Here is a 21524-nt window from a genome sequence, read left to right on the forward strand (position 1 = left end):
CCTCCGCCTTTTCTCCTCCCTATCCGGCTCCTGTTCCTCAGTCTCCGACTCCGCTTGCGCGACCTAGGCCCGGGGGCGTTGCCGTTCCATCCGGGGACTCAGCGGCCTGTCGCTGTTTTGTTTTCTTGGCTGAGCCTGGAAGCGTGCAACTGCCCGGCGCGACCCGACACCGGACTACGGACCTACTGAACGGGCGGGGCTGGACGTAAGTGCCAGGCGGGAGTGGGGGAAGGGGAGGAACCGCCGCAGGCCGGGTAGTGCTCCGACCTAGGACTCTGCCCAATTGATGCTGACTGAGTGGTTGCCTCCGACCTCTGGGAAGCTGCAGTCTGGGCTGCGCCTCGCAGAACCCTTCCTGGCCACTTCTTCCTGACTTGTGTCCGCCCGGCAGCGGGAGAGTGCGACCACTCTGGACTCCGCCAGCCTGCGGTACCGCGCCCTTCCCCGGAACTCATAGGATCCCTGAAAATCACCTTGCCACCCCTACTTTAGAGCTGGAGAAAGTGAGACCCGGCTAGTTCACACAGCGAGGGAGGTGGCCGAGCTAGAACTAGTTCTTAGATCTTCCAAGTCCCAGTTCACTCTACCCCTAAAATTCCCAGAGTCTGGAGGGCAGAGTTTGGACATCAGTGTGCCAGTAATAGAGCAAAGGAAAATGGATTCAGGGCGGAGTCATTGGGATGAACCGAAAGTAACACATACTGGAGTGCTGTTCCTTCCAGGGAAGAATAAAACGAGTGAATTTTCAAAATTAAACTTGTCCTACGGGCAAATTAGCACTGGTTATAATCACAGTTTTTTAAAATATTTATTTTAAAAGTTAGGTCACAATTGGATTTATTGCTGTTTTTTAGGATGTCGTGTTTTTGGACAATCATAATTGCTGGCTACAGAGTAACTCAATGGACGGGTTCAGATTTGTTGTAGGAGTTTGGGTGTTTTTTGATTATTAGCAAGTTACACGTAATTCTGGCTTTTTCATACTCTGAAACAGATAAAATGGCTGTGTCTCAAGCCAAGTCTATACAGCTCAGTTTTATGTAATTTAATAAGACATTTTAGGTCGGCTATGGGAATTTATCAGTGGATCTTTTTGTCTGAATTAATATTAATTTCACTTTTGTCTTTTGGCTGGGAATCAGAGATAGAAATATTAAAATGAAATGGGTGATTTCATAGAAATTACACGAAAAGCCAGGCTTAGAAAAGGAAAAAATAAGGAAGTGAAGGAGGTGATGTGGTAGAAGATCTGCAATACAGTATTTAATTTCTTAATCTGAGTGTGAAGAAACACACATTCTTTAATAATATGTATAAATTCCTAAGAGAAATATTCATCTAAGTTCATGCTTTAACTCAAGGCCAAAGTTTATTATTTATCTTTCCACTATGTTAGTGCTCCTGGACTGTAAATATCAAAATCATATAATAACTTAGTTTGGAATTAATAATCATAAAAATTTAAAATATTTGGAAGCCAACCTTTGTTATATTACTTAAATATACCAAAACCATCTTTTATTTTTTTATTGAGATATAATTGACATATAGTATTATATTAGTTTTTAGTGTACAAAATGATTGGATATGCTTACAAGTATATTGCAAAATGATCACCACAGTAAGTCTAGTTAACATCCATCACCACATATACTCACAATTTTTTTTCTTGTGATGAGAACTTTCAAGATCTACTCTCTTAGCAACTTTCAAATATACAATACGGTATTATTCACTATAGTCATGCTGTACATTACGTCCCCAGGATTTATTTATTATATAACTGCAAAAACCATCTTTTAAATTAAGAAAAATACTAAATTAATCCAAATTTTGGTTTCCAAAGTTATAATGTGGAAATTTATCGAAAGCTAAATCAAATATTCTAAAGAAGTATATGTACCCAAACTAAAGTACAGTTTACCTTTGAACAACAGAGGTCTGAACTACATGGGTCTACTGATACATGGATTTTTTCCAATAAATTTGTTTCAGTCATTCCTCTATATATCCCTGGGCTTTGCATCTCCAGGTTTTCCATCCCCAGAATCCACAGATGGGGAAGGCTGACTGTTTGCATTGTTCTGTACCATTTTATATAAGGGACTTGAGCATCCTTGGATTTTGGGATCATGGAACCAATCCCCTGCAATACCGAGGGATTGTAGTTAAGTTTTGGGGGAGTCAAAAGTTAGATGGATTTTCCACTGCCTGGGGTTTGGCACTCTTAAGTCGCCTCATTGTTCAAGGGTCAATTGTATTTGTAACTTCACTTTTATTAAATTAATTCTGAACTGTTAAATATTTTCTAAGAACATAGTCAGGTTTGAAGGAAGTAAATACAAGTATTTTATTTGGTTTTTGTTTGTTTGTTTGTTTTTTGAAGTGACCTGAAAAAATGTCTGGATTTCTAGAAGGCTTAAGATGCTCAGAATGCATTGATTGGGGGGAAAAACGCAATACTATTGCTTCCATTGCTGCTGGTGTTCTGGTAAGTGTCGTTGATAATTTGGGCCTTCATTATTTTGGTGTGTTTGTTTTTATGTTTTGAATTCTGGATGATGTTTTAAAATGTACTCTTTATTTTATCTTTGATTACTGAATTTATTTTCATGTTGATACTTTGTTTTGTTTATGAGAGGATTGAATTATTTGTTTCATTCCAACTCTTAGTTGAAATTACGGTTTGGAATTTTATTAGTAGGTTGACTGTTTTTCTTTAATTGCATGGTAACATGGTATAATAAGACAGTATATTTTATACATTTATTCATTATATGGATTATGCCTCCACTGAACGAGTAAATTAAGTTACCAAGAAGTGTTTAAGAAGCAATCAGGTCAAAACCAGTCCAGAGATCTAATTGCATTTCTCCATAATCCAGAGTTAGCTTTCTCAATTTCACTAAAAAAAAAAACAAAACAAAACAGGAAACTCATTAAAATATAATGTTTAGAAGTAACTTATAGTATAAAATTCTTATTTATCCAAAAATTTCCCCAAAGTAATGGCCAAATATAAAACTACTATAGAAGTCTGCTCTTATCAAAAAAAACACAACACAAAACACTTTGAATTTTGGCCTATGAGGAAAATAAATATCTTGAATATATTGAGCTGAGGGTAACAACAACAAAAAAAAGTGAACGAGTACTTGTGCTAGCCAGTAAAAATGTCATTAATAGAATGTGAATCTGTCAACATCATAAAAATAATTTGATTAGCCTGAAATAATTATTTTTAAAAAATTGTCAGAAGGTAGCATTTCCACAGCTAATTGGGTCAGGTTTAGGAGTGGGAGTAGGGAAAAGGGTTACTTTCAAAACCTAAGCTACTTGTCAGAATTTGCTTAATATTTTATTGTAAGTTTCTGCTCAGATGATGAAAAACATTTGTGCAGTGTTAATGTTTTTTCATCATATATTTATCCTTGATAATATCCAGAATCAAATTCAAGTAAGATAATTTATAATTTGGTGCTTAAATTGAATTTAGCATCACATCCGAAACCATCTGTAGACTGCACTGGAATTAATCAAAAGGAAAAAGCAGAACTGCAGCCATTTCCTATTTCACAGCACCAAGAAGATAGCTAAAATTCTATCAACAGTAATTGTTCCCCATATTATTGAATTATTTTTTACTTTTCAATAAATATATCTTTCTGGAGGCTTATAATCTATCGGCAAGAGGCCACTCCTTTTGTCAGTTGGAATCTGAATCACTTTTTACCTTTCTCCTGTCATGGGATAGTGTAGCTTATTTCTAGTTCACAAAATTAGATTACAGACTTTATTATGACAATAGAAAATAATGATTGAAGTAGACTTAGAAAATAATTTTATGTTAATAAATACTAATTGCCATCAGACTTAAGGGTTTCTAATATTCAATCAGATATTAAGCCATGTGCAAATTACAAGCAAGAAACTGATGGAACATTTACAAAAATTTTGAAATTCATTAGAAGGGATCGCTTCACAGATACCTTGCTTTCTTTTGAGCCTGTAAGATATGAAATTACTGTAATTTCTCATTGGTATCACCTTTTTTGGTTTGTTTGTTTTAGTTTTTTACAGGCTGGTGGATTATCATAGATGCAGCTGTCATTTACCCCTCTATGGACGAGTTCAACCATTCATACCATGCCTGTGGTGTTATAGCAACCATAGCCTTCCTAATGTAAGTTCATTGTTAGTCACACTAATTACATAGATGGTCACAAAATAAAAACGTTTTATATATAGTTGAGGAGATTTAAATTTTTGAAATATTATTAAATTAACATTAGGCATGGTTTAAAAGTCAAATAGTAGAGAAGCACTTACAAAGAAAAGCAGCAACCCTCGTTTCTGTTCTTTTACCGCTCTCCTCCCACTTCTCCCAGCTTCTGTCAGCTATCCTTTCATTTCTGTACTGCTAATGTTTATAACTTTATTTTAGGTCAGAAACCATGTACTTTGTCTAAGGGTTTGTTTATTCATTCCAACAAATATTTCTTCGGTTTTTATATTCCCAGACTCTGCTCTAGGAACAGGAAATATAGTAGTGAGTAAAACGGGAAAATCCATGCCTTTATGGAATGTATACTCTAATGAGTGAGGCAGATAGTAACAAAAGATAAATAAATGCATAGCATGTTAGATAATGATAAGCGCAGACAGTAACAAAAGAGAAATAAATACAAAGCATGTTAGATAATGATAAGCACAGATAGTAACAAGAGAGAAATAAATACATAGTGTGTTAGATAATGATAAGCGTAGATAGTAACGACAGAAATAAATACATAGCATGTTAGATAATGACAAGCGCAGACAGATAGTAATAAGAGAGAAATAAGTACATAGCATGTTAGATAATAAGTGCTAGTGAGAAAACAGAGAGGGTAGATATGAGATGTCAACGGGGTGTAGAAATTTTAAATTGGGTCAAGGAAAGCCTCACTAAAAAGGTGATTTTTGAGTAAAGATGAAGAAATGAAGGAACTCATCATGGGGATATATAAGAGAGGATCATTCCAGACAGAACAGCAAGTACAAAGGCTCTATGGCATGGATACCAGTATGACTGGAGAAAAGGGTCAAGGTAATAAAAGCCAAAGAAGACTGAAGAACTGTTCCAGACTGAGGAGACTAAAGAGACATTAGAACAAAATGTACCACATGATTCTGGACAGGATCCTTTTGCTTAAGACCATTATTGGGACAACTGGGCAACTTGAATGAGATCTGAAAATTAAACGGTGATAATGGATCATTGTTCATTTCCTGATTTTGATGGTTATATTGTGGTTCTGTAGAACTGCCCTGTTTGTGGGAAATAACATACAATCACATGTCTTGGGGTTCATACGATCACATACAATAACATACAATCACAATTTCTGGGGTTATGGGGCATCATGTTGGCAACTTTCAAATGTTTCAGGAAAAAAGTTTATTTGAACTATACTTGCAACTTTTGTTATAAATAAAAGTTTATATATAAAACTAGTAATGCCAGAGAACAAATAGAGCTTGTTGGAGAATAGGGAAGATTGTGCTTAATAGGGAAGATTGACAAGGCAGAGTCATGGCTGTTTACACAAAGTTACGAAGTTCATTCAAATGGCTCAGCAAGGAAAAACAAGAGCTAAGAACCACTAACCTAGGAATAGCTGCATTTTTTAAAATACGAAGTTTGTTTAAAATATATTTGTTTTATTTACCAAGTAATTTAGTTAATATAGAGGTTACTGAAAATAATTATGAGTATTTTGATCATTCTAAAACTTAGGTTTGAATGAGTAAAACGTCAGATTATTGTGAAAATTAGGGTTCAGATGGTCAGTACATTTATTGAGCACCTACATGTGCCAAGACTTATACTAGGCACTGAGAATAAAAATGAGAAACAAGATAGACACAGCCCCTGCCCTCACCTGTGTATAAAATGTATATAAGATTTAACTTTTTAACTTGATACATTGTGAACATTTTCCCATGACATTTAAAATTTTTTTGAAGGATACCTCTGAAGAAGGCAAGGCTATCTCAATTTAGAGTGGTATTCTGTGGAAGTCAGTGAAAGACTATGTTTGGAACATGTGTCAGGAATTGAAAAAACAAGATTTTACCACTTGAATCTCTGTGTTGAGTATGTCTGATATGTACAAATGGAAAACTAGATAGGACCAAGCTAAAGATTGTTCCTATCTTAGCCAGATACAGTTTTGAGAATTTCTTTTAATGAGGTATAATTAACTACTATTTTGAGAATTGCACTCTCACATTTTAACAAGCATCAGAGTCACCTAAAGGACTTTATAAAACTCAGATTGCTGAGCCCCATACCCAGAGTTTCTGCTTCACTAAATTTGGGTGGGGCCGGGGAATTTTTTTTCTAGTGAGTTCCCAGGTGATACTGATTCTGCTGGTCTTGGGACTATAACCACTGCTTTAGGGGGTATCTGGTTGATGGGACTAGCTTAGCACCCTGTGAACCCATTACTCAAGACTCATGAGACCTAACCTTAAATTTGAGGAACTCTAGCTTATTGTGTCTGGTAATTTGATGTCATGGATAGTCTCCTCTTGGAGTCAGAGACCCTGATTTCTTGGTTTTATTTTCTTCATACAGGATCAATGCAGTATCGAACGGACAAGTCCGGGGTGATAGTTACAGTGAAGGTTGCATGGGGCAAACAGGTAAATTGATGCAAACAATATCTTACTATGTATCCTTCAAATGAGAATTATACTTGGAAAGGCCACTTGTCTAACCCCTTCAGATCAGGAATAGGATGGAGGCGTATGTAGAGCAGACGTTATAGATTCCAAGGCATAAGGTAAAACTTGCATTTGGTCTAAGTTGCTTTTATAGTACAAATATGCAGTTATGAGCATATAATCCTGTGCAGTAATGTGTAGGTATAAATGTATAGAATATATATACAGTAAAGAACAGTATATAATATATACTCATATGCAAAATAGAACTTGCAGTACTTTCAGCTATACCATATAAATTATTTTCTTCCCTTTTTTCCAACCTTGTTTGACTGAATTAGCATTTTGAAATAGTTTAGAATCATAGTTTTTTGTGTGTGTTTTAAAATATACAACATAAAATGTACCATCTTAACTATTTTTAAGTGTACAGTAGTTCAGTAGTGTTAAGTACATTCCCATTGTTGTGCAACCAACCTCTATAAGTCTTTTCATCTTGCAAAACTGAATATAATAATAGAATTTAGTGCTTGGGTTCACTTAGGCCCTTCCTTCTCAACTGAGGAACTCATGTCTCCTGGACTCCATTGCCATGTACCCGAGGTAGCACAATACAGGACACATGTGGCACAGCTCCCTAGGGTCCAGTTTACTCAAAGATTTGAGTGGAAACATACTTATTAAGCTATTTCAATGGTAAACCTAAAATACTGCATTTATACAAAAATAAATTTGGATATGGGTAAATTTCAAGTGACTTTTTTTTTTTAATTGAAACAGGAGAAACTACTATTAGTCAGCTGTGGTTGATGTTTCAGACTCTCTTCTTGGTTCACCCTTTTCGTAGACGAACTTAGGTAGAAGAAATACAGAAACACGGATCCTCCATAACCTTGTAAATGCTAAAAGAATAGGTGAATGTTAGCAGTTAGTTGATAATAATAAGACAATAGTAGCTAGAGCTAGGACTAGAATATGGCCATCACATCTCTAAATAAAGTTTGTTAGCATAGTTTTGGGGGTTCAGAACCAGTTTGTTTTACTATCACATCTATGAGTAATAGCTTATTATTTCATAACTTTTATGGTTTGGATAATCAGAAATGTATATATAGCATTCTGTTTGCTATGCTTTATTGAACAAGGCAGTGGTTTTATTAAAATTTATTCGTGCTAATTAAAGGAACAGCTCAGAATTCATTTTAGGGAGTCTAATGACATCATTTAGTTTATAGCAAACCATCATAAATATTGTATAAATGTGATTTAAAAGTTGACTGTCTTCCTCTATTAATATAATTTTAATGCAGCTTTTCTAAGTGCCAGCCACAATAAATTTGAATTTATTTTGCTGCCGGATTTCCCTGAAAGTGAAATATACTAGTGTTTAGATTCACGTTGCTGAATATGAATTTTTTTGGGTAATTACACCTGTATTTTTGTTGAAAGGTCTCTTGGAGAACTTTAAATTTTGGAGCACAATTTCTAAAAATAATGGAAAATGAGCTGTAAATGTGGTGCAACATATTTTGTGAGATTTTTATTGGATGGTTGAGGAAAGTTTTTCTCGGTTTACATATTTAGGGAAAGTAAATACAAGCACTTAAAATACACAGATTGGCCAACAAGAAAAAGGCCAGTGTCTTCACTGTTGAAAGATACTCAACACATCTTCCCACTCTTCTTATTTTAGACTTTAATGGCAAACACACATTTTTGTCGGAACGGGTTTTTGTTTTCTTTTTGAAAAGTTGATTGAACTGACTTCTGCCATATGAGAAACCGTTCTGGTAAAATGTTTCTTTTAAGGTGCTCGCATTTGGCTGTTCATTGGTTTCATGTTGGCCTTTGGCTCTCTGATAGCATCTATGTGGATTCTCTTTGGAGGTTATGTTGCTAAAGGTAAGACAAAGTTTACATTTTACTTCAATGGAATCCTGAAATCGTGCAATAAAGTTAGTTATTTTAGAATAAAGCTTTTTTTCATATAGACAGGCCAACTACTAGCAATGCTTTTATGCCTGGGAACTCCCGTCTCCTATCTGTATTTTGTTTCGTTTGTTCAGTATGTTTTTAGTATCTCTTTCATCTATATTTTTTCTTCTAATCTAGAGCCTGGAAGGAAAGGGACATAGCTCCAAACCTTGCTCTCTTTGGCTTCTAAAAACCGCAAAAACAGAATATATATGTTGTCTAGTTATTTGGCAGGTTTTGACTTGCTGAATAATATCCATACAAAGCTGTAACATCCTAGAATTGAAATTTATTGAGCTAAGTCTCCTTGATAGTATGAAATCATCTTTTGGATAGAAAAGTAAATTAGCATTTAGTATGCATCTACTGTATAAGGCCAGTTTAAGGCAAACTCAGGAAAAGGTCCTGCCCTTAGAACCTCGGCTGAAACTTTGCCCTGAGAGACCCCAGAAAAACATGGAAACCACTTAATGTTCCAGGTAATACTGACTGTGGTTATCATAGTACACATACATTATTAATGATTTGCAAAAACTGGACCAGCAGAAATCTACTCTAGCTCATCATTTAACCCTCCTAATGTAGCTTGGATACATTAGTAAAATGTATCTTGGATTAAAATCATGGGCTTGTTAAATTTTTATTAAAATCACTTAAATCTTATAGTCAGGAATGATAGGCATTTAAAAAAATTATATTTTTTTCCTTGTGTTTATATATTTATTATCAAACAGTGTTCCAAAAAATGTAGAAAAGAAAGAAACATAAAAGAAACTATAATAATCTTAGTCCTCTTAAATAATTGGTATATTTCCTATGGTCTCTTCTGTTTTTTATGTAGTTATGAATCATAGTATAAAAACAATTTTGAGCCCAGCCTTTTGCATTTAATGTGACGTCATAAGTAGTTCCCTTGCTGCTACAAAATCTTTGTCACCATCATATTTTAAAAACAAAAAATTGCTTTTTTATCATTTGAATTGCATCATGCTTGTTTATTGTAGAAACGGAGACTATAAAAGAGCTCAAAGAAGGAAATAAAATGATAGGTAATTCTTCTTTCCCAGATACGACTATTAATACACATCCCTTTTTGTAAGAATGTGTTCATCTCAGCATTTTTTTTAATCTTTTTTTTCTTTTTTTTTTTTAATTGGAGAACACTGTGTTTTTCTAAGACCCATCAGTCATTGTCCTTCAAACTAGCTGTGGAAGGCGCAGCTCAGCTCCAAGTCCAGTTGCCGTTTTCAATCTTAGTTGCAGGAGGCACAGCCCACCATCCCATGCGGGAATTGAACTGGCAACCCTGTTGTTAAGAACTCGCGCCCCCACCAACTGAGCCATCTGGCTGCCCCACCGGCAGCTCAGCAGCTCATCATCGACCTAGTGTGGAGGGTGCAGCTCACTGGCCCATGTGGGAATTGAACCGGCAACCCTGTTGCCAAGAGCCCTTGCTCTAACCAACTGAGCCATCCGGCCTCCCCCTCATAGCATTTTAAGTTATTTTCCAAAAGGCTTCTGGAGCCAGGTTTATGCTTTGAGATCTTGGCAACAGATCTGTGATTTTATAAAAAGTTGCCTTTCTTCAGGATCTTTATGAGCCATTCTAGTGAGAATAGTTATTTAATGTGAACTATTTAATGTGGCTTTCTGGTAGTGAATGCCTGTACAAACCAGATGTTATAGTGAACACCAGATTAATTTAAAACTATTCTGAGAAAAAGTTGACAATTCATCTATTCATCATGCCTTGGGTTGTCAGTGCACAATCATTGACAGCTGGTAGTAGAAACTTAGGAGAATTTCAACTTTAGTCCAAGATAAAATCAGAGCAAAGTGTTCCTCTGGCAGTCTTGCCCGTCTCAGGCAGTGGTTACTGTATCCCTCCAGATGTTTAGGCCAAAAACCCTGGGTGTTTATGGCCTGTCAAAGATGACTCCTCTCTTTCTCATACTCCACATCCAGTCCATCAGCAAATCCGGTTGATCCCACTGTTAAAATATACCTGGAATCCAACCACTTTTTACCATCTCCATTGCTTCCACTCTGGTTCAGTCCATTACAGTCTCTTGCCTGTTTTCCTGAAATAGCCTCCTCATTGGTGTCTGTTTTTCCCCTTGCTCCCCTTAGTCTACTCTCAGCACAGCAGCCATAGGGATCCTGTTAAAATATGTCAGCTTGTGTCACTTTTTTGCTCAAAACCTCCACTGGCGTCTCATCTCACGTAGAGTTAGTCAGAGCCCTCGCCATGACCTCACGGCTCTGTAGGATCTTCAGCCCCCAGCCTGTCCCTCATATTTCGCCCATCTGTCTCCTGCTTTCTCTCTGTTGCCCACATGACCATTCCTCTAATGTCCCAGTGTGTTCCCACCTCAGGCCTTTTGTCTTGCTGTTCTGCTTCTGCATGGCCCCTGCCTGCACTTCCTTCCTGTCCTTACCCAGTGTCGCCTTCTCATGAGGTCCCTGTCCACCTTTATAGAATGTCATCATTCATTGCACTTCCTGTACCTTTCCTGTTTTATTGTTTTCTCCTTACTTATTCTCTAGATTGTCTAGCTCTATGAAGGCCAAAAAAAATTTTGCCAGTTTTATTTTCTGCTGTATCCTCAGCACATTAAACAGTGCCGAACATAGCATGCACTCAGTAAACATTTGTTAAATGAATGAAGGGAGCTATCATTTACTAAACCAGTGCTAGACTGTGTCATGCCTATTATGTCATTTAATACTCAAACCAACCATAATTACCAGGAAAATCAATTCTGTTAGGCAGGAAAACTGATGTGCACCAGTATATCAGAAACTAAATGTTTTGAGATGATAAACCACTAAGTATTCCCATTATTTTTACAGAAAAATCCGTAGTATACCCTGGAATTGCCGTATTTTTCCAAAATGCCTTCATCTTTTTTGGGTAAGTTTGTTTTGTATTCTCCATCCTAACTTTTTAAATTCTTTTTTTGTAATAGTTTCTTTCATGTCATTTACTCTAGTTAGTGGCTTAATTTACCCTGTCCAACGCTCCTCCTTCAATGTTATTGTCATAAAATATGAGGAATGAAAGAGATTTTTTATACATGGTTGGTTTGCTGCTAACCTTGAGAACGCACATTGATTTTAAAAATTGCTGTCACCTCCCCTTTAATGAAGAACTGTGATTAGTGTACATTTAGTTATGTAACACTGACAATGTTCATTTTAAATCTGTATCTCTAATAACAGTCGCTTTTAATAAAAGCCAGCTTAACACCATTTCTTCTTAAAATTTTGTTTCTGGATTCTTTCTCTCCTTGGTGTTGTTATAATTTGTGCATGAGATTTGAGGTGTGGAGGAAAAGCCATAATATGTTTTATCCTTCTGATACAATGACATATTAAAAGATGAACAGAACTCCTAAACACCTTAATACTTTTATCAGTAATCTTCTCTAATGTTTATTCTTTCCTAGACATTTAGGGCCTGCACTTTTCCCTATTCCTTCTCCCCCCCCACCTTAAAAAACAACAACAACAAAAACAAAACCACCTCTTTATCCTCTGCATCTGGGGTTCTTAACCTCCACTATATGGGTAGGCTTCTGATGGTGGGAAACCACCAGCCATTTCCATATGCAAGACATTGGTGTTTCTGCTTGTTTCGGGGAAGAGATTTTCAGAGAAGTCCCTAATCTAAAAAAGGTTTTAAAAAACTGCTGTATATTCTAGGACAGTCTATCCTAGGACTTTCCTTTCCCTATCCCTTCCCCCTCACCCCCAAAAAGGAAATAGAAGCCCCATATCTCCTTTAACTACTCATGAAAAGCTAATGGTCATAATTGCACTTCAGTGATAGGCAGCGGTTATTCACACTTACGCCCTTTCACCACCTGGCATTTTTGCAATTTTATAAAATCCATTGGGAATAAGAAAAATGAACTTAGATGAGGCAAGGTACCCAACCTCATTGGGTCCTGTGTCCTGAAACTAGTGGAGAAAACCCAAAGAGTTTTTTAAAAAATTTTCTTTAAGTCATTGATTTTATGCAGAAAATAATGACCAAAGTTTATTCAGCAATTGTTATGTTCAAGGCACCATTCTTAATCCTTTACATGTAAGCTCAGTTAATCCTCGTAACAACTCTGAGAGTGGCTGTTATTCTCCCCATTTTATATGTGAGAAAGCAATTACCGAGAAGGTAGGTAACTTGTTTGAGATCATGTGGCTAAAATTCTGGCTGTCTGACTCTAGTATTCAGGCTCTAGCTACCGTGATGATGAAATTTGAAATTTAGGATGAATTCAGTTGACACTTTCTCCCTTTGCTGAGTCTTCAACCAGTTGTTTAATGTTAGTTGTTTCCTTCCTCCTCTTTTTTTTTTCTTTAAAGACTGTAACACTGTACTTGAAAAGTACAAAATGAGTAAAACTCCAACTTATGAAATAACATTTGGGCGAGTTTGTTATTTTGTAGGGTAGTGAGGCATGTGCCTAGGAGAGGGACAGTGTTGATATTTAGGCTTTCTTTTCCTTTAAGCTGCAGTGCTGAGGCTTGAGCATCTTTAAAGAAGGACCAGGCATCCTGAGCTCACTACTCCAGTATCTCCACAGGGTTAGAGGTGGTCAGGGGAACTCAGTGCCCCACAACTTCAGCCAAGGGAAGGGAGTGTAACGGGGTCTGAGGCGGGTAAGAAAGGCTTCGGGATGGAGTGCCGCGGAGGGGATTTACTGAGAACCAGCCAGGGAGGGGCAAGCGGCAGCCTTCTTTATTTTCATCATGATTTACTCTGGTAAAGATAAATAATAAAGCACGATCCACCTTGAGGTGCTGCTTTCGGCAGAGAAGTGACTCCGTCACAGCAGATAGGAACAGAGGATTGAGAGGAAGATTTGTGGGAAAATTTTCTCTCTTCCAAGGAAGGAAGAAACACATAAGTTCATTCAGTAGTTACCACGTTTCACAAAATCTTGGAAACCATTCATTACCATCTCAAATTAGTTATAAGAAATTACTTTTATATGCAACAAGTTTGGTTAATTTCTCATTTGTTACTGTGTGCCTATTAAGTTTAAAAACTTAAGTTTAAAAACACTATCAGAAGAGTTTGCCTACCATTCTAATATAACAACAATACTCAGCAATAGCTTAGAAATGACTATTTCAGAAATCAGGAACCACTGTCAGTACCAAGGTGACCATCTGACAGCGTAAGAGGGACTGGCTCTTGCCCAAGACATTTCAGTTCACAGTTTACATCTATTAACTAGTGTTCTGAAGTTACAATGTCTTTTAAGCTATCTGGAGAGTAGAGGCCCCTAATAACCAACTTGGGTTTTTCTTTTTTGGAGCAGTAGTTCTGATATTAACTGGAAGAGCAGAAATCAAATCACCTTTTGGAGGTGTATGAAATCCCTTATAAAGAGAAAGGAATATACTTCCAAGAGAGACTATAGGTGACTCCCTGGTTGCGTTTTTGTTTTCATCAGAAACACTCAGTGTTTACCTTTATAAAGGCCTATGATACCTGTTTTAAATTCATCATTATGACTGGGAATTTAACCTTGAGTATACACCCACAATGGGAAAACAGAATGGAAACCAGCGCATGCCATGGAAGTGTCCACTTCTGTCTTCAGTTTCTCCCTCGCACTTACCCCTCACATGCAAGCCCTGTTGAATCTGCGTCTGAATTGTCTCCAAGCTGTGATCTTATTGTCCATTTCCAGTGTTCAGTCCTCATCATCCCTTCCTGAGTAGTTTGCATCCCTAACTGGTTCCCCCCTTAGATCCAATTTTCCTTTGTTAATTTTCCTGCTAAAATATGGCAATAATCCTGTCATTTTCCATCTTACTTTTCCATGTTTCAGAACTCAGTTGTCTACAGAAGAGATCCCCACTAGTGGCCATCTAGCCAGACGCTGCCCACAGTTCTGTTTTAGTTAGCCTATACAGTCATTTCCTGTCTTACTGAGCTGACATTTAAAAATCGAGAGATTTTACATAAAAATACGAAGGTTTGGCTTTTCTTGAAAAACTGGAAGATCTGACAACCCAGGGCCCCACACAGCCACAGTGAGCTGAATAGTTGTTCCTTTTAAATAAGGGATGCATCTCCACGTAGCCCCGTGTCATTCATTGTCTGCGACGGATTACCAGTCACCCCCTTAGTAGAGCATACAGGCTGGCACCTGTCTTCTTGGCTCATTGGACGCACCTAAGGTCCCTGTAGGCAATTTGCCAGCCTGGTCAATTGGCTTACCAGATCTCGGCCACCTCCATTCCCTGTCCTTGTCTCCTAAACTGTAGTCTAGCCATATTGGCCTCTGCCCTGTTCTACTACACCTCGGGTATCTGTGTCTATATCTACAGAGATATTATACATATACGAGTATATCTTCTTAGGCATCAATTGTCCTCTTGAGTCTCTTAAACTGAAGCCTTAAGGACAACTATAGACACTTCCCCACCTAAACCCTAGACTGTAAGCTCTGTGAGGGCTTTTCCTGACACATCGATCTCCTGGGCTTTTCCTGAGGCCCCATGGTCTTTTATTCCTATTTGCCTTTTGCTATACTGTTTCCTGTCCTTGAACTTCATCTTTCATCATTCCATTAGCTCCCGTACCCACCAACCTCCCATTCAAACTCCTGCTTATTCTTCAAAGCTTGTCTAACATCACCACCTCCGTAAATCCTTTTCTAACACACTCAGGCAGAATAAATTCTGTTTCTATGCTCCCTTAACATTTGGCATATATACCTGGTTTTCCCCCAAACACTTAACCACATTGCGTCATCAAGAATGTGAGCAACAAACAACTTAAGGGCAGGGACTATATCTTATTTGTTTGTTTGTTTATTTATTTTTTGTTGGGAAATATTGGAGAACAGTGTGTTTTTCCAGGGCCCATCAGCTCCAAGTCGTTGTCCTTCAATCTAGTTGTAGAGGGTGCAGCTCGGCTCCAAGTACAGTCGTTGTTTTCAATCTTTAGTTGCAGGGGGCACAGCCCACTATCCCATGTGGGAATTGAACCAGCTACCTTGTTGTTGAGAGCCCACGCTCTAACTGAGCCCTCCGGCTGCCCCTCCAGAAGCTCAGCGGCAGGTCGTTGTCTTCAATCTAGTTGTAGAGGGCGCAGCTCACTGGCCCATGTGGGAATTGAACTTGCAACCCTGTTGTTCAGAGCTCACGCTCTAACCAACTGAGCCATACAGCTGCCCCTGTAATCTTACTTATCTTTATAGCCCTAGCATCTAGCACCTAGCACCTCGACACTCAAAAAAGGTTTGTTGAATGAATTTGATCAAGTCAGACATATAATGTTGATATACTAAGCATTGGCCAACTTTTTAAGAGGGACATATGCGTATGTCTCCAGTCCTCATAGGTGAGGCTGTGGGGAAGCTGGTGGTGAGTAGCACAGCTGAGCACGGTGGCAGAATTTACCACCTTAGAATGATCAGTTTCTGTTCTGATACAGCCCATGGTTTTCTTCATACAATTCATCAATTATTCGTTGATACTATTTTCCCACAATTCTAAATCTCACATGTTCTTTCTTTTTCCCAAACTTAGCTAGTCATGTGGTGTTTCTTATTTTATTCACAGAGGACTGGTTTTTAAATTTGGCCGCACTGAAGACCTATGGCAGTGAAAGCATCTGATTTACTACTACTGTACAGCAGCCCCGCATGGGTTTGTTTTCATTTTTGCTACTCACTCCAATCTTTTGTAATGCCATTTCTAAACTTATTTCTGAGTGTAGTCTCAGCTTAAATTTATGTAAAACTGAAATCATGTGAACTCCCTATGTAAACAACAACAAGATCTATTGTGGTATACATTTGATTAACTTATAAAATGTTAAAGAGAAATATTTCACATGAGTAATTTTTATTAGTTTTATCATGATGTAATTTGTAAAAATAAATCACAAAAGAAATTATGAATACATCTTATATTTGTCATATCCAAGGTCCAAAACTGCAATTAAAGTGCTCTGCAAATATAATGTGTTTATGTAAATGTGGCCTCTTCTGTGTCAAATGTTAAGTGAAATATAAACATTTTCGTGGTTTTAAAAACTATTCGGTGGTCAGAATTCTTTCTCACTATATTTTGTGTTTGGTTTGTACAGTTTTGCCAAAAATTCTGTGAACATTTCAGTGTAAGTAGCTTTTAAGGGCCTCCCAAGAGGTGAGTGAACATGTCAGAAGAGAGCAGCTCCTGATCCAGCCACCGGGCTCCTCAAAAATGTCCCTTCTGTGCCACCGACTCAGTGGGGCACAGAGTGGGGGGGGTAATAACTCTGCTGTGACACATGGTCCTGGTGGGACCACAGTCACTCCACATCTACCATTAAAGACGAAAAGGATAGGGACTTGACACTAGTTTCTACTCAGGTGACAAATTTTGTTGTTGCTGGTTTGGTAATAAATTGGATTCCATGTTTCATTGTGTCTCTGTACTAAACCACTAAGCTCAAAATAAACCAGCAAGGTCAATTATAATTATAAACATTTACTCCTGGGAATTCTCATAGTCTGTTCCTCCCCAGGCTTCCTACCTTGGCAAAATTGGAATTTTTTTTTTTTTTAATGGACTAGCTAACTATGGGATACATGTTCTTTAGAACTACAGCTTGAAATGTTTTCTTTCAATAAAAAATTGCTACAATTATCCCTTCATTAAACACAAAATATCTCAGGTGATTTAAACCTGTGGTACTCTTTTCCATGTCAGCCGTAGTTATCTCCCAGTATGTATGTTTTGAATATGGCCTTGATGTCAAGACTCTATTCAAATAAATAACTGTCATCCCACAGCAGGTCAGTCATGGTGAGTTTTTAGATCCATAGAATGCGAGTATGGGAGGGATTTTAGAAGTTGAAGTTCACCTCTTTTTACAGATGAGAGAACCCAGAGTATGGAAATTTAAATGATTTTCTCCAGATCATAGAACTAGTTTTTTGACGTTGAGGCAGTGCATCTCTGCAGTTAAATTCAGCATGTGCTCAGGGAATAAGAACTACCTTGAAAACTGCTATAATAAAAACATAATGTCTGCAAGGACTAATATAAGTGAGTTCTTAATTTTTCCCTATTTTTTATCATCTGCACTGCTGGTATAAATAAGAAAGAATTAATTGGGTAGCATATTTTGGTAAACATGAAAAAGAATCATAAGAATTTTCAGTAAAGTTTAACCAAAACCTTGATTATGTCTCTGCACCCAAGAAAATATTGATAGCATCATTTTTAAGGACACTAAACATTTATTTTAAATTGTTATGAAATTACCACTTAAACAAGAACAAGTCTTTTATTTTTAAAATCAAATCTTATTTCTGACCTTGTTTCATTGTAAAGAGACTTTGCAGTAATGAGTATTTGTCACCCCCAAAAACTAGATGGGCAACAGTGAAAGGAAGTGCTCTTGTTTTGGAATAGTCCTTGTTTTCCTTGGATGCTTTTGCTTAGAATCCAACAGCCAAATGAGGAACCTGTAAAAGCAAAGCAAACATTTTTATTACAGATGAACCCTTATACTCTTAAATCTGTGCACATACTGATTCTGCCTTGATCTATTGAAATTTATATTGACCAAAATGTTGTCACATCACAAATCCCTTAGAGATTCTTTCATAAATTCTAATTGGAAGAGCTCTTAGATCCCATTTAGTATAGTTCTTTACACGGATCATTGTTAAATAGTTGTCTGACTTTCGTTTGAACGCCTGCATTGACAGTGAACTGGCTACCACATGAAGGAGCTCATTCCATTTTGCAGGCTATTTTTTTCCCTTTCACGTGACAGTTTTCTAAGCGTTTGAGGATTGTTCTTAGGTCTCTTTTGGTTCTTCTGCAAGCTAACTATATCCTGAATTCTTCAGGTGTGGCCTGTTATACTTTGCCATACAACGTCACTGCTCATGGAGTAGCTTGGGTCACAATTCTAGAACTGGAAATCAGAGTAGCTAACATTCATGGAGTGTTTCGTATGGATCAGTGTACTAATTAGTGATTATCTCCTTTAAATCCTTACTACAATGTGGGAGACATTACTATTATCTCCATTTCAGAGATGGGGGGGCCACTGAAGCTCTGAGAGATCACAGAGTTAGCAGTGGCAGAACGCAGGTCTGTCCGAATCCAGAATGTGGAATTTGATCTCATTTTACAAATGAGAAAACGGAGGTCCAGAGAAGTAAAGCAACTTGGCTGAGGGCACCAGCCTGCCAGTAGTGAGCTAGGACTAGAATTCAGATCGGCCTCCTGGAACAAGGCTCTTTGCACTGGGCCTCTCCAAGAGGGGAGGAGTCAGTTGGCAGGTTCCTTATCTGTTTTCCTTTTTTGCTTTGAAAGCAAGCTCTCCTCAGTTTGGATGAACAAGCATTTGTTGGACCCTTACTGTGTGTCTAGAACATTTATTTTCAATCAGAAGCCAGGGTGATACCAGTGTGACAAGGCTTGGTTTTGAGAATTTTGTATAAAACAGCAGGAGAAACTTAACACATTTTGTTGTGTTTTTGTGCCAAAACGGTGGTGGTATTTATATTTCTTGGCAATAAAATTATTTTCAAAAGAAACTAAATACTTGTTGAAAAGCCAATAGATGAGCTTCAGCACATTGAAGTCATTTCAGAATCCCTCCTACATGCTGACTTCTATCATTCTCAATTCCAGAACATTCATTTCATTGCATCATTCCCCATGGAAACCTTTGGGAGCTTCCAGTTGCCTAAAGGATGATTCAGGGGGCTCTAGCTCTTCTCTTCACCAATTCTGCTGAGCCAGGTTCCTTCATGCTTCTGTTCTTGCTCACAATCTTGCCCTCGCAATGCCTTTCACGTCCTGTCACTTGGCCAAACTCAACACAACTCCAAGTTCCATTTCCCTGACCTCCCCAAACTTATGACCACTCCCTTCTCTAATTTTCCAGCAGCTACTGCCAGGATTACATTTTTAGTACTTAATAGATAGAGCTGTGCACATGTGAAAATCCAGTCCTTCAAAGTAGTTAAAGCCCTACTTTGCCATACAATACTCAAAACGGGCTTATCCGTGGTAGAGTCACAAAAAGTGTCCTTTCTTCAGAAAGGCTAACTGTGGAATTAATTTTAGTAAGTGGAAGTCAGTGGGTCCTTGGGCTTGGAAAGCAAGAAGTAAAACTCATGGTTTATTAAATTGAAATAAAGCATTGTAGGAAGTAATTTATTCTCTTAGTGAAAGCACATGAAACATGGTGTTATTAACGGAATTTTTGTAAACCAGTACATGGGTTAAGATGGTTGTAATGTACCAGAAGTTAGAGGATTAGTGTCTGTAACTCCTTGAGACCTAGAACTAGATTTGTCTCTAGCTCTTCACACAAGAGCTGTCACATAAGAGGTAATACATTTAATGGGATTAGTGAATGAACGAGTGCATCTCAGAACCATCCTTGGAGGAGATGGGTGCCCTTGGGGAGTATGAGTGCCCCATCCCAGCAAGTGCCAGGCACCTTGATGTCCCCAGGCACAAGGATGGCCCTTCCAACTCCCAGCACTCTGGTTCTAGGAAATGCATTAAGGGCATTTAGTAATTTAAAATGTCATTTGATCCAAACAAAACCTTACTCATAAAGTGAATATGTATGGGAAATAAATGTTTTATGCATGCCAAATACTAGTAACGAAATAAAAATTTTGATTAACCATGCTAGGGGAGAAAAATTGTCATTCTAGATGGTTTACAAAAAAAAAAAAAAAAAAGTCACCCCTGGATTTATCAGCTTTGGAAGTTTTAAATCTTGCGTCTATAATGGATATTTGGCTTTTCAAGTACAAGCTGTAAGTGTTACACTGCTGAATAAATGGTTCTACTGAGCTGTAAGAAAGTAAATCAGAAAGTTGAGGGGAAGGAGAGTATAGCTTCTCCAGTAGCTGCCCACAGCACATACACACATGCTGTGTCCTTGGAGCCAGACAGACACCAAGTCAAATTCCTCTTCCACTTACTAGCTCTGTCATTTGAGAGAAGTTACTCCTTATCTTTAAGTTGGGACACTTACTCTTGTATAGGGTTGTTGCAAAGATAAAATCAGATAATGTTAAAAAGCAGCTAGCACAAAATCGGAAACAGTAGGCTAGCAAAAAATGATAGCTATTATGCTTACACATTCCTTCGTGGGATACAGCACCAGGTGGCTAAACTCCTAGTAATAAACTTTCACATTCACGTGGTAGTTTGCATTATATAGAACGTAGTTAACAGATACTATTATCTCATTTGGTCTCCAAAACAACCCACTGAGGTAGAACCAAGATTACTATTCTTATTTCATCCATGAGAGAGGTCAAGGAACTTGCCTACATGATACCTTGCAGATGGTGACTGGAATCCAGAACCTTTAATTCCAGGTACACACTTTTTCCATTTCACCTGCTGCTGCAGTGGCTAGTGTTGGGTGGGGATCCTCAGATTTCCTTCATTTATTCAGCAAATATTTATTGCAACTCAAGAAACAGCTGGATGTTTGTCCTGATTGTAGTATCTCTGGTTGATTAGCAGAATACTTGGTATTATTATATAATAGTTGCTCAATAAAATACTTGTGGAATGAATGGATGGATTAAACCAGTTTTCTGAGTCCTTTCACTAGATTATCCTGCTTCTGCTAAAAGGGCAAGAACACTTGGAGGGGACGGGAAGACACTGGCTATTGGGAAAAGCCAAGAGTCAATGACTGTAGAGAGAAGCTGATGCAAGGTGAGTCTGGTCACCACATGGATGACTCTCAGAATAATGACAGTGAGTAAAAGAAGCCAGACAAAGAAGAGTATATACTGTGTGATTCCACTTACATAAAATTATAGAAAATG

General features: G+C 37.7%; 2 protein-coding genes across 3 annotated transcripts in view; one reads left to right on the plus strand and one right to left on the minus strand.

The window, feature by feature from the left end:
• Nucleotides 1-49: 49 nt before the first annotated feature.
• TMEM50A (transmembrane protein 50A) lies at nucleotides 50-16748 on the plus strand. 2 transcript variants are annotated; one of them, XM_033113506.1, is made up of 7 exons: nucleotides 50-205; nucleotides 2387-2491; nucleotides 4071-4183; nucleotides 6623-6690; nucleotides 8521-8613; nucleotides 11539-11599; nucleotides 16270-16748. In XM_033113506.1, exons 2-7 carry the CDS (start codon nucleotides 2399-2401, stop codon nucleotides 16313-16315), a joined length of 474 nt encoding a protein of 157 aa, XP_032969397.1. In that variant the 5' UTR covers nucleotides 50-205; nucleotides 2387-2398; the 3' UTR covers nucleotides 16316-16748. The 2 variants fall into 2 exon arrangements, with proteins under 2 accessions (XP_032969397.1, XP_032969398.1); XM_033113507.1 differs by lacking the exon at nucleotides 50-205 and adding an exon at nucleotides 243-429.
• The window catches only part of RHCE (Rh blood group CcEe antigens), a 34517-nt gene continuing 29261 nt past the window's right edge, over nucleotides 16269-21524 (minus strand). Inside the window, exon 10 of the mRNA XM_033113508.1 lies at nucleotides 16269-18164. Within this exon, the coding sequence (XP_032969399.1) occupies nucleotides 18138-18164 (27 nt within the window). The 3' untranslated portion in view covers nucleotides 16269-18137. The remainder of the gene's footprint in view (nucleotides 18165-21524) is intronic.

This window comes from Rhinolophus ferrumequinum, chromosome 9, assembly GCF_004115265.2.
Source record: "Rhinolophus ferrumequinum isolate MPI-CBG mRhiFer1 chromosome 9, mRhiFer1_v1.p, whole genome shotgun sequence".
NCBI classification, from domain to species: domain Eukaryota; kingdom Metazoa; phylum Chordata; class Mammalia; order Chiroptera; family Rhinolophidae; genus Rhinolophus; species Rhinolophus ferrumequinum.